The sequence below is a fragment of the Salmo trutta genome, chromosome 20 (genome assembly GCF_901001165.1).
Source record: "Salmo trutta chromosome 20, fSalTru1.1, whole genome shotgun sequence".
Classification (NCBI taxonomy): Eukaryota; Metazoa; Chordata; class Actinopteri; order Salmoniformes; family Salmonidae; genus Salmo; species Salmo trutta.
Window position 1 is genome coordinate 38,697,897 of NC_042976.1, and position 12,326 is coordinate 38,710,222.

The window sequence follows — 12,326 nt, forward strand, 5'->3', positions numbered from 1 at the left end:
TAATGACCTCGTTTTGGGGTGTTTCCACTAGTTACCACAGCAACAAATTGGTTATATCGTAACAATTCATGAAAAGAAAAATTTGCTTTGTGGTCTTAATTTATGGTTAGGCATAATATTAACAGTGTTGTTAATATTAGGGTTAAAGTTCAGTTTAAATCACATTTTAAGAAGAAACAAATATGCAGCGTTTAGCACTTTGTGGCTGTGGTAACTAGTAACGACAGTTTTGTTTTTGTCAGCGCGAGTTTGCCAACATTTCGCATTTAATCCCCTAGCTAGCTAACTAATATTATTCAATCATGGGGAAGTCTTTTGCTAATTTTATGTGCAAGAAAGATTTTCACCCTGCATCTAAGTCAAATATAAAAAAGGTAAGTGGCAAATCTTTGGTATAGTTTTGCTCACCAGGAAGTAACTAGCTTGGTTAGCTAACTGACGTATATAATCTCATTTGGATTTAGCCAGATAAGTTATCTGAAGAAAATGTATTTCCAATTTGAACGTATCACCTCTAGATGTTATTTAGTTATGAGAAGAATGATCCCTAACTAGCTACTATAGGCGTATAGGTTCGTTAAATCAGTCAGCTAACATTGGCAAGCCAGTATGAAGCTAGCTAGCTAACAAATCAAATTGTACGTTATTGGTCACATACCCGTGGTTAGCAGCATATGTTAATGCGAGTGTAGCGAAATGCTTGTGCTTCTAGTACCGACAATGCAGTAATATCTAACAAGTAATCTAACAATTCCACAACTACCTAATACACACAAATCTAAAGGGATGGAATAAGAATATGTACATATAAATATATGGATTAGCAATGACCGAGCAGCATAGGCAAGATGCAATAGATGGTATAAAATACAGTATTAACATATGAGATGAGTATGTATGATATGTAAACATTATTACAGTGGCATTATTAAAGTGACTAGTGATCCGTTTGTTAAAATGGCCAATGATTTTGAGTCTGTATGTAGGCAACAGCCTCCCTGTGTTATAATGGCTGTTTAACAGTCTGATGGCCTTGAGATGGAAGCTGTTTTTCAGTCTCTCGGGCCCATCTTTGCTGCACCTGTACTGACCTTGCCTCCTGGATGGTAGCGGGATGAACAGGCAGTGGCTCGGGTGGTTGTTGTCCTTTTGATATTTTTGGCTTTCCTGTGACATTGGGTGCTGTAGGTGTCCTGGAGGGCAGGTAGTTTGCCTCTGGTGATGCGTTGTGAAGACTGCACCACCCTCTGGAGAGCCTTGCGGCGGTGATCGGTGCAGTTGCCGTACCAGGCGGTGATACAGCCCGACAGGATGCCCTCAATTGTGCATCTGTAAAAGTTTGAGGGTTTTAGGTGACAAGCCAAATTTCTTCAGCCTCCTGAGGTTGAAGAGGCGCTGTTGCGCCTTCTTCACCACACTGTCTGTGTAGGTGGACCATTTCAGTTTGTCTGTGATATGTATGCCGAGGAACTTAACATTCTACCTTCTCCACTGCTGTCCTGTGGAAGGGGGGGGTGCTCCCTCTGCTGTTTCCTGAAGTCCACAATCATCTCCTTTGTTTTGTTGATGTTGAGTGAGAGGTTTTTTTCCTGACACCACACTCCGAGTGCCCTCACCTCCTCCCTGTAGGCTATCTAGTCGTTGTTTGTAATCAAGCCCGCTACTGTTGAGTCGTCTGCAAACTTGATGATTGAGTTGGAGGCGTGCATGGCTACGCAGTCATGGGTGAACAGGGAGTACAGGAGGGGGCTGAGCACACACCCTTGTGGGGCCCCAGTGTTGAGGATCAGCGAAGTGGAGATGTTTCCTACCTTCACCACCTGGGGGCTAACAACACGGTTGTTGACTAGCACATTAGCTAGCTAACTACATTATGTAACATTCAGAAAGATAGCTAGCTATGTCCCATAGATACAATACATTTACTAGGATACAAATATGACTTGGCTATTCTCAATGTTATCCATTTTACCGTGGTACAGGTATGGATAGCAGAGCAGAAATTAACATTCGAGAAGAAGAAGCAGGAGGACCTCATGAATTCTTACCTAAAAGAACAAGACACCTACAACAACAGGTGGGTTACAGATATTCTGAGGATCTGTGGCTGCACAACATGATCCAGATACTTGGATCTCAATTATGCTATGCCTTTACATAGGACTTCTTATTAGTCTCTCATTATTTAACCACTGGAAGTTGCTGTACTTGTCATCTAAATGTATACCTATATTTTGTCTTGTGTAAAATCACAGCTCTAATTGATCATATAACAGATTGAAACCCGTTGTCTGACGTTTCGGCTGTTAAAACCTTTCTCCTTAGACTGTTGATGGGAGATGATCGTGTGAAGAATGGTCTCAACTTCATGTATGAAGCTCCACCTGGGGCAGACAAAGGTAACTACATCAATCCTGGTTCTGCTGCATTAGATGGGCATTTTTTCACCATACTAAACAAACCATATGACTTTCCACTGATCTCTGCTCTCCTTTCTCACGCACTGTCCACTCTACTGAGAAGAAGAGACCAAAGAGGTAAGCACATCAGACTTCTCCAAGAAAGCATTAATGTACTGAACAAAAATATAAACATGTTGGTCTCATTTTTCATGAGCTGAAATAAAAGATCCCCACATTTTTTTCATATGCACAAAAATATATTTTCTCCACCAAATTTTGTGCACAAATTTGTTTACATCTCCGTTAGTGAGCATTTCTCATTTGCCAAGATAATCCATATTAGAGGTCGACCGATTATGATTTTTCAACGCCGATACCGATTAGGCCGACACTGTGTGTGTGTGTGTGTGTGTGTGTGTGTGTGTGTGTGTGTGTGTGTGTGTGTGTGTGTGTGTGTGTGTGTGTGTGTGTGTGTGTGTGTGTGTGTGTGTGTGTAATGAAGACAATTACAACAATACTGAATGAACACTTATTTTAACTTAATATAATACATAAAATCAATTTAGTCTCAAATAAATAATGAAACATGTTCAATTTGGTTTAAATAATGAAAAAACTCAGTGTTTAGTACTTTCTTCTCCATGTAAAAAAGCTAACGTTTAAGTTCCTTGCTCAGAACATATGAAAGCTGGTGGTTCCTTTTAACATGAGTCTTCAATATTCCCAGGTAAGAAGTTTTAGGTTGTAGTTATTATAGGAATTATAGGACTATTTCTCTCTATACCATTTGTATTTCATATACCTTTGACTATTGGATGTTCTTATAGGCACTTTAGTATTGCCAGCCTAATCTCGGGAGTTGATAGGCTTGAAGTCATAAACAGCGCAATGCTTGAAGCACAGCGAAGAGCTGCTGGCAAACGCAGGAAAGAATGCTTGCGAGCCTGCTGCAGCCTACCACCGCTCAGTCAGACTGCTCTATCAAATCATAGACTTAATTAGAATATAATAAACACACAGAAATATGAGCCGTAGGTCATTAATATGGAAAACAAAACGTTTATTATTTCAGTGAAATACGGAACCATACCATATTTTATCGAACGGGTGGCATCCATAAGTCTAAATATTGCTGTTACATTGCACAACCTTCAATGTTATGTCATAATTATGTAAAATTCTAGCAAAAGAATTAGTCTTTGTTAGGAAGAAATGGTCTTCACACAGTTCGAAACGAGCCAGGCGGCCCAAACTGCTGCATATTCCCTGACTCTACTTGCACAGAACGCAAGAGAAGTGACACAATTTCCCTAGTTAAAAGAAATTCATGTTAGCAAGGCAATATTAACTAAATATGCAGGTTTTAAAAAATGTATTTGTGTATTGATTTTAAGAAAGGCATTGATGTTTATGATTAGGTACACATCGGTGCAACGACAGTGCTTTTTTTTGCGAATGCGCTTGTTAAATCATCACCCATTTGGCGAAGTAGGCTGTGATTCAATGAGAAATTAACAGGCACCGCATTGATTATATGCAACGCAGGACAAGCTAGATAACTACACATGGTTGATGATATTACTAGTTTAACTAGTGATTTAGATTAAGATATGTTTAATGCTAGCTAGCTAGCTAGCTAGCTAGCAAGCAATTTACCTTGGCTCCTTGCTGCGCTCGTGTAACAGGTGGTCAACCTGCCACGCAGTCTCCTCGCGGCGTCCAAAAATACTGATTACCGATTTGTTATGAAAACTTGAAATCGGCCCTAATAATCGGCAATTCCGATTAATCGGTCGACCTCTCATCCATACACCTGACTAGTGTGGCATATCAAGAAGCTGATTAAACAGCATGATCATTACACAAGTGCACCTTGTGCTGGGGACAATAAAAGGCCACTCTAAAATGTCTAGTTTTGTCAGACAACACAATGCCACAGATGTCTCAAGTTGAGGTAGTGTGCGATTGGCATGCTGACTGCAGGAATGTCCACCAGAGCTGTTGCCAGAGAATTTAATGTTAATTTCTCTGCCATAAGCCGCCTCCAACGTTGTTTTCGATAATATGGCAGTACATCCAATCGGTATCACAACCGCAGACCAGCCCAGGACCTTCACATCTGGCTTCTAGATTAGGACCTAATGAATTTATTACAATTGACTGATTTCCTTCTATGAACTGTAACTTAGTAAAATCTTTGAAATTGTTCCATCTGTTTAGATTTTTGTTCATTTATACTCTGGTAAATGTTGTAGATTTAAAGGCATGTGTTGGTTTATTATTCAAATCACATTTTATTGGTCACATACACATGGTTAGCAGATGTTAATGCGAGTGTGGCAAAATGCTTGTGCTTCTAGTTCCAACATTGTAGCAATATCTAACATGTAATCTAACAATTCCACAACCACTGCCTAATACACACATCTAAGTAAAGGAATATGTACATATAAATACATGGATGAGCAATGCCAGAGCACTATAAGCAAGATGCAATAGATGGTATAAAAGACAGTATATACATATGAGATGAGTGATGCGAGATATGTTGGCATTATTAAAGTTCTATGCGTTGCATCTTCTCTTATAGGAAGGTGAATCAGAATACAAGTTTGAGTGGCAAAAGACGGCCCCTCGAGAGAAGTAAGTCGGTAATTGTGTTGATCAGTACAAACATTTAGATGACTTGAGTTTAAATGTACATTTGTTGATCCTTTCTCTTTCATCTTTTTAGGTATGCCAAGGATGACATGGCTATTAGGGATCAACCATTTGGAATTCAGGTGAATATACACTACCGTTCGAACACCTACTCATTCAAGGGTTTTTCTTTATTTTTACTATTTTCTACATTGTAGAATAATAGTGAACAAGACATCAAAACTATGGAATCATGTAGTAACCCAAAAAAGTGTTAAACAAATCAATATTTCACGCAGTCTCCTCTGAACGGTTGATGTTGCGATGTCTGTTACTTGAACTCTGTGAAGCATTTATTTGGGCTGCAATCTGAGGTGCAGGTAACTCTAAGGAACTTATCCTCTGCAGCAGAGGTAACTCTGGGTCTTCATTTCCTGTGGCGGTCTTCATGAGAGCCAGTTTCATCATAGTGCTTTATGGTTTTTGCGATTGCACTTGAAGAATCTTTCAAAGTTCTTGAAATGTTCCGTATTAACTGACCTTCATGTCTTAAAGTAATGATGGACTGTCGTTTCTCTTTGCTTATTTGAGCTGTTCTTGCCATAATATGGACTTGGTCTTTTACCAAATAGTGCCATTTTCTGTATACCACCCCTACCTTGTCACAACACAACTGATTGGCTCAAATGCATTAAGAAGAAAATAAATTCCACAAATTCACTTTTAAGAAGGCACACCTGTTAATTGAAATGCATTCCAGGTGACTGCTTCATGAAGCTGTTTGAGAAAATTGCAAGAGCGTAAAGCTGTCAAGGCAAAGGGTGGCTACTTTGAAGATTCTGAAATATAACATTTGTTTAACACTTTTTTTAACACTTGATTCCATATGTGTTATTTCATAGTTTTGATGTCTTCCCTATTATTCTACAATGTAGAAAACAGTACCAAAAAAAAAAAAAAAAGGCTTGGAATGAGTAGGTGTGTCCCAACTTTTGACTGGTTGTGTGTGTGTGTGTGTGTGTGTGTGAGAACCTTTTTTAATAGATTAATAATGTGCCCATTTATGTTTGATTTAACTCAAATGACTTACCTATTGATAACAATCTGCGGTTTTAATATCATCGTCAGCGCTAAATACTCTTCTGTTAACAAACATGTGTTGGAATTTGACACTTGGTGGCGCTAAAGGAAAAGGATCATGTTGAACTCAGGATTACAATGTGTTTATTTACATTACGTCATGCATACCTGCGTAGCAGGTCCTATTGGAGGTATTATGAGTGATGGAATGAATGGATTAAGTTCAGTCGAATCACCTGTGATTCTCAGGTTCGCAACGTGAGATGCATCAAGTGTCACAAATGGGGCCATGTGAATACAGACAGAGAGTGCCCTCTCTTCGGCCTGTCTGGGATCAATGCCAGCGCTGCACCCACAGAGGAAGCAGGTACAAATAACAATCTGTTTTTAATTGACCTATCAGGATAAGTAGAGGTTAAAAAAAAGTTAGCCAGCTGGTAATTATGAATAATATTTCACAGACGTAATGGTTTATAAAAATGTAAATAAATATTTGTATTCGTATTTTCATTCTCAATGACAAAATTATATTTACTTCACCAGTTCCTTTGAAATAATTTGAATAAAGAACTTGTTATCAATGTATGATGCACCTATGGCGCACAAAAAAATCTATAATAATTAGTCCAATAGAATATAATTCACTATTACATTGTATATTGGTGAAAAGTCTACACTAGAGCTGGGGCAATAAACTGAATTATCGATACCAAACACTTATCGCAGGCATTTTGCTGATTTCGTTCATTATGATAAGTAGCCTATATAGAGAAATGTGAAGTTTGAAATGAAATACGTTTGCTAATATGGGTGATTTGTTAATGTGACAACTAATGGCTACAGCCCTCAAACTAGTAGTAATGGTTTAAATGATCATTTTAAAATCTGTGGTGCACATTGTTATAAACTTAGCGTTCTATTTGTTATCGTATCAATTCAGGCAGTTTATTGCAATGTGGATTTTTGTAAATATCACCCAGCTCTAGTCTGTACCTTGTAGCAGTAGTTGCCATCGTTCCTGGTGTCCTGTGGAGCTGATTCTGACTGCTGCAATCAGGAAGTGGATTAGTAAAGTAATGTTTACCGTGGGACAGTCCTGTGAATGGCGTTGATAGTGTAGGCCATAATGGAGCCCCTCCTGTGCTGGGAGAAAAATGAAAGTATTGTGTATTCTGATTCCCCTAACCACTGCTTTGGGAGAATGATATTGTATGATTTGCTCAACCAGAAGACGAGTGAGTTGATTTGGTATCCCTTTCTGTTAACAAAGCCACCCCTGAATTCCCCACTGTGGAGGCAGTGGTGGATGCGGTCAGACATCAATGGGACTTTGAGGCTGTGATTTGTGCTAACAGGTCCGTCGATGCACCCCTCTGAGTTAATGGCAGAGATGCGGAACAGTGGATTTGCCCTGAAGAAATGTGTCCTTGGGAGAAATTCTACTGTTTGTGATCCATCGCAGGTAATCTTCTGTTCCTCTTCTCCCCCTGAAGAAAAACACCAACAATATCCATAGCAAATCCCTGGTCTAAATGTGATTGCTGCAAACTGCCCAATTATCAGAGTAAACCAAACCACACCACAGCACTATTCCAGTCGCTTCAAGTTTAACGTTAGTCAATTGTTCACATGTGATGAGACTAACTGTGGAAATTATAGGATTGTTGCAACACAAGATGCGGTGGTATATACACTGAACAAAAATATAAATGCAACATGTAAGGTGTTGGTCCCATGTTTCATGAGCTGAAATAAAATATCCCAGAAATGTTCCATATGCACTAAAAGCTTATTTCTCTCAAATGTTGAGCACAAATTTGTTTACATCCCTGTTAGTGAGAAATTTGCCTTTGCCAAGATAATCCATTCACCTGACAGGCGTGGCATATCAAGAATCTGATTAAATGATCATTACACAGGTGCACCTTGTGCTGGGGGACAATAAAAGACCACTCTAAAATGTGCAGTTTTGTCACACAACACAATGCCACAGATGTCTCAAGTTTTGAGGGAGTGTACAATTGGAATGCTGACTGCAGGAATGTCCACCAGAGCTTTTGCCAGAGAGATTATTGTTAATTTCTCTACCATTAGTCGCCTCAACATCGTTTTAGAGAATTTGACCGTACGTACAACCACAGACCACGTGTAACCACACCAGCCTAGGACCTCCACATCCATCTTCTTCACCTGTGGGATCGTCTGAGACCAGCCACTCAGACAGCTGATGAAACTGTGGGTTTGCACAACCAAAGACGTTCTGCACACACTGTCAGGAACCGTCTCAGGGAAGCTCATCTGCGTTCTCGTTGTCCTCACCAGGGTCTTGACCTAACTGCAGTTCGGCGTCGTAACAAACTTCAGTGGGCAAATGTTCACCTTCGATGGCCACTGGCACGCTGGGGAAGTGTGCTCTTCACGGATGAATCCCGGTTTCAACTGTACCGGGCAGACAGCGTGTATGGCGTCGTGTGGGCGAGCGGTTTGCTGATGTCAACATTGTGATCAGAGTGCCCCATGGTGGCGGTGGGGTTATTGTGTGGGCAGGCTTAAGCTACGGACAATGAACACAATTGCATTTTATCGATGGCAATTTCAATGCACAGAGACACTGTGACGATATCCTGAGGCCCATCGTCGTGCCATTAATCTGCTGCCATCACCTCATGTTGCAGCATAATAATGCACGGCCCCATGTCGCAGGATCTGTACATAAATCCTAGAAGCTGAAAATGTTCTTCCATGGCCTGCATACTCAACAGACTTGTCAACCATTGAGCATGTTTGGGATGCTCTGGATTGACATGTACGACAGCGTGTTCCAGTTCTTGATAATATCCAGCAACTTCACACAGCCATTGTAGAGGAGTGGGACAACATTCCACAGGCCACAATCGACAGCCTGATCAACTCTATGCGAAGGAGATGTGTCGCGCTGCATGAGGCAAATGGTTGTCACCCCAGATACTGACTGGTTTTCTGATCCAGGCCCCTATCTGTGACCAACAGATGCCATATCTGTATTCCCAGTCATGTGAAATCCGTAGATTAGGGACTGATTTTCCTTATATGAACTGTAACTCAGTAAAAATCTTTGAAATTGTTGCATTTGTATTTTTGTTCAGCAGATTTTATTCTCGTCTTACTTGCTTCCTCTAATCATTTGTGACATCTCTTCTACATTAAATTATAAGCACGTTTAGTTAGTATTTGCTTTTTAATTATCTTGAATTGTGTTTGACTTGTTGTTCATTGTTTTTCTGCTATAGGAGTATGTCGCCAGTGAAGAAGAGGAGGATCCCGAGGTTGAATTCCTGAAGTCGTTGACTACTAAACAGAAAGAGAAGCTCCTCAGGTAGGAGAGCATTCATTCATAGGTTTAGTTGTTTTGGATGCAAGTATGCTCATTGTAAAATAAGACAAAGGATGATTCATTCAAAAATAAAAGTAAACGTGATCTACTCGCATCTATTGTCTTTCTTTTTTAAAGGAAACTGGATCGTCTAGAAAAGAAGGAGAAGAAGAAAGACAAGAAGGGCAAAAAGCAGAAGAAGAGTAAAGGAAAGCAGAAGAAGAGTAAAGGAAAGCAGAAGAAGCGTGACAGCTCCAGTGAAAGTAGCAGCAGCAGCAGTGATGGTGACAGTGACTCAGACTCTGACAGCAACTCTAAGAGCCAGAAGAAGAAGAAGAAGGGCAAGAGAAAGGACTCCTGTTGTGATAACACGAAGAGTGAGGGACTAGTCAACAGTAAGACCAAGGCCGCCTCTCACAGGAGCAGGTCACGGAGCCCAACCTCCAGACAGAAACGGCACAAAGACGATACCAGAGAGAAGACACAAACAAGGCCTGAGCCAGGCAGGAGCGAGGGCAGAAAGTACAGTCCAGAGAGAAAGATGAGGGTGGAAGAACGTCAGGAGAGACACAGACACGACAGCAGGGAGAGGCAGAGAACCAGCAGCAGCTCCCAGCCTGGCCCAGAAAGAAGCAGGAGCAGTGAGAGAGACAAGGAGGGAGGTAAAGACAAGGTTCGCAGTAAGGATGAGGGGAAAAGTAGACGAGAGAGGAGCAGGAGCAGAGATGGAGTGAAGGATAAAGCAGCAAAAGAGCGGAGCAGAAGCCACGAGAGCGGTAGAGAGAGGGGAGGTAAAGGGAGGAGCAGGAGCACAGGCAGAGAGCGGAATAGAAGCAGCAGCGGGGCGAAGGATAAAGCGGCAGCAAAGGAGAGGAGTAGGAGCCGAGATCGGGGGAGAGAGGGGGGGGGCAAAGGGAGGAGTAGAAGCAGGAGTACAGGCAGAGGGAGGGAGAAAAGAGCCAGAAGCCGAGATAGAGCTGAGAGAAAGCGCTAAACTGTGAGAGTAGACAATCTTACAAAGTGGGCCAGTAATGACGTACCTTTTTATTTTGCTGGCCTAAACAAAGTGAATATTTTTCGACACGAACGTGTAATGTTGTCAATGTTTTATGATGCTACTGTAAAATATCATTTTTTTTCTTTAAGTGTGCTCACTTTATTAAACATTAAACAACACATAGAAACCAAAGTTCTAGTAGCCTGCACAGTATTGGTCATGTTTTGATGTTACCTGCTATTTGGCTGCTACAGCATCATGAGAGCGCAGGCCTTCAAAGTTATTATTTTCCTCCACTAGAGGGCAGCAGTAGATGTAAAATAACTTGAACCACAGAAATATTTGTCAGATTGTCTCGCATGCACTTCATGGTTGTCATTTTATTGCCGATAACTCTTCAGAATACTGAAAGAATATTATAGCAAATCGAAATGAAAATATTTTGGTTTGGTGAAAGTGTAATAACCCATTGGGCAATTGTTGGGGGAATCAATGTTTCCCCACGTCATTTAAACAACAATTTATGTGACGTTGAACCAACGTGGAAAACTGATTGTCAAAGTAATGGAATTGGGTTTTTTTTTCACCCAACTTTTAACCTAAATCAAATGGCATGGTGAATTGTTTTGTTTATATCACGTTAGTTGACAACTCACCCAAATGTAAATCAAAACTAGACATTACTGAACAAAACTGAAATGATTTCCAGTGGGAAACGTTCTGTTCTCACATGCTTGTAACCGTGTTTCATCACATTTGTTACAAGTCTAGCCTAATTATGTAGACTTGTTTCACAATGGGATTTTGCAACAAGTGCCCTAAACAGGAGCATGGTTGACTGACACTCAGTCTGAGTGTTCAGTAGCCTATGCGATCCATATGAGTATGCCTGCATACGTGATTAGTGTGTAGATCTCAAGTTTGTTTCAAATGTTGAACACTGAAGACCCAATTCTGAATTGAAGTCAATTTACTTTTAGTGTAAAACACAATGCATGATTTACGCAACACGGCGTGCCTATTGGCCTTTAGATATTACTTGTAAGCTACCTGCATGACATGATCACCATGATGGACAAAACAGAAGAAACCATGAGTTCATTTGGGTTCATTTGACATATTGAACAGTGTAGCCTACGAGTCCGCATTTGTTTAGGAGCCATATATTTTTGGAAAAGCCATAGCAATTAGCATAGATGGATAACTAATGTCGACGTGATATTCTTTGATAATTCCTGATCAGAAAAGTCGAGAATTGCACGTTTTGTTTCTCGCTTCAGATTTGTCTATTCTGTGTAGCCAATTTAACTCCAATAATGCAGGGGGGGTGCGCCTATAAGCCTATACTTTAAATGCTTTAGGCTATCCAAATTGGTTTGATGATTTGTCATTTTGTCATTATCACGAGAAAAAAATCCTTCCATTGTGAGATGATGGACATTGTTTTACCCTGGGGACGGGGAGAATGGCGTGAGCCCTTTAGCAGCGAAATGTGGCCCGTAACGTCGCACTGGTTCTCTTCTTTGATCTCTCTCTTTTATTGTGGCTTGAAAACAAAGATGACTGCTGCCTAATGCTCAGTGAGAGGGCATTCCAGGGAAAGCAACAAAGCAGATAACTGACAGCACTTACTGTCCGCAACACCAGGCGTCTCTCTCCCAAAAGCATTTGGACGCACTTATCGTTTTGATTTCAACCACCTTTTGTAGCCATATAATTGAAAACTATGTAAATGATTTACAGCATAATAAATAAATAAAATGTTTTATGAGAAATATTTTCCAGAAGAAGACAAAAATAACATCAGAAAGTCACTGCAAATACACAGCTAATTTAAATTTGAAAAAATAAACAC

General features: G+C 40.5%; 1 protein-coding gene across 1 annotated transcript; it reads left to right on the forward strand.

The window, feature by feature from the left end:
- cirsr (corepressor of RBPJ and splicing regulator) lies at positions 1–12,255 on the forward strand. Its single transcript, XM_029703169.1, has 10 exons — positions 1–374; positions 1,983–2,077; positions 2,326–2,399; positions 2,524–2,537; positions 4,993–5,045; positions 5,137–5,185; positions 6,372–6,489; positions 7,478–7,584; positions 9,392–9,477; positions 9,613–12,255. The coding sequence occupies exons 1-10, from the start codon at positions 303–305 to the stop codon at positions 10,466–10,468; spliced, it is 1,524 nt and encodes a 507-aa protein (XP_029559029.1). The 5' UTR covers positions 1–302; the 3' UTR covers positions 10,469–12,255.
- Positions 12,256–12,326: the final 71 nt, after the last annotated feature.

Excerpts from the sequence above, each read along its gene's own strand:
- cirsr (XM_029703169.1), top strand. The coding sequence starts at position 303 with ATGGGGAAGTCTTTTGCTAATTTTATGTGCAAGAAAGATTTTCACCCT. Across the intron at positions 7,585-9,391 it reads CTGTTTGTGATCCATCGCAG|GAGTATGTCGCCAGTGAAGA; the intron begins GTAATCTTCTGT and ends TTTCTGCTATAG. Across the intron at positions 9,478-9,612 it reads CAGAAAGAGAAGCTCCTCAG|GAAACTGGATCGTCTAGAAA; the intron begins GTAGGAGAGCAT and ends TCTTTTTTAAAG.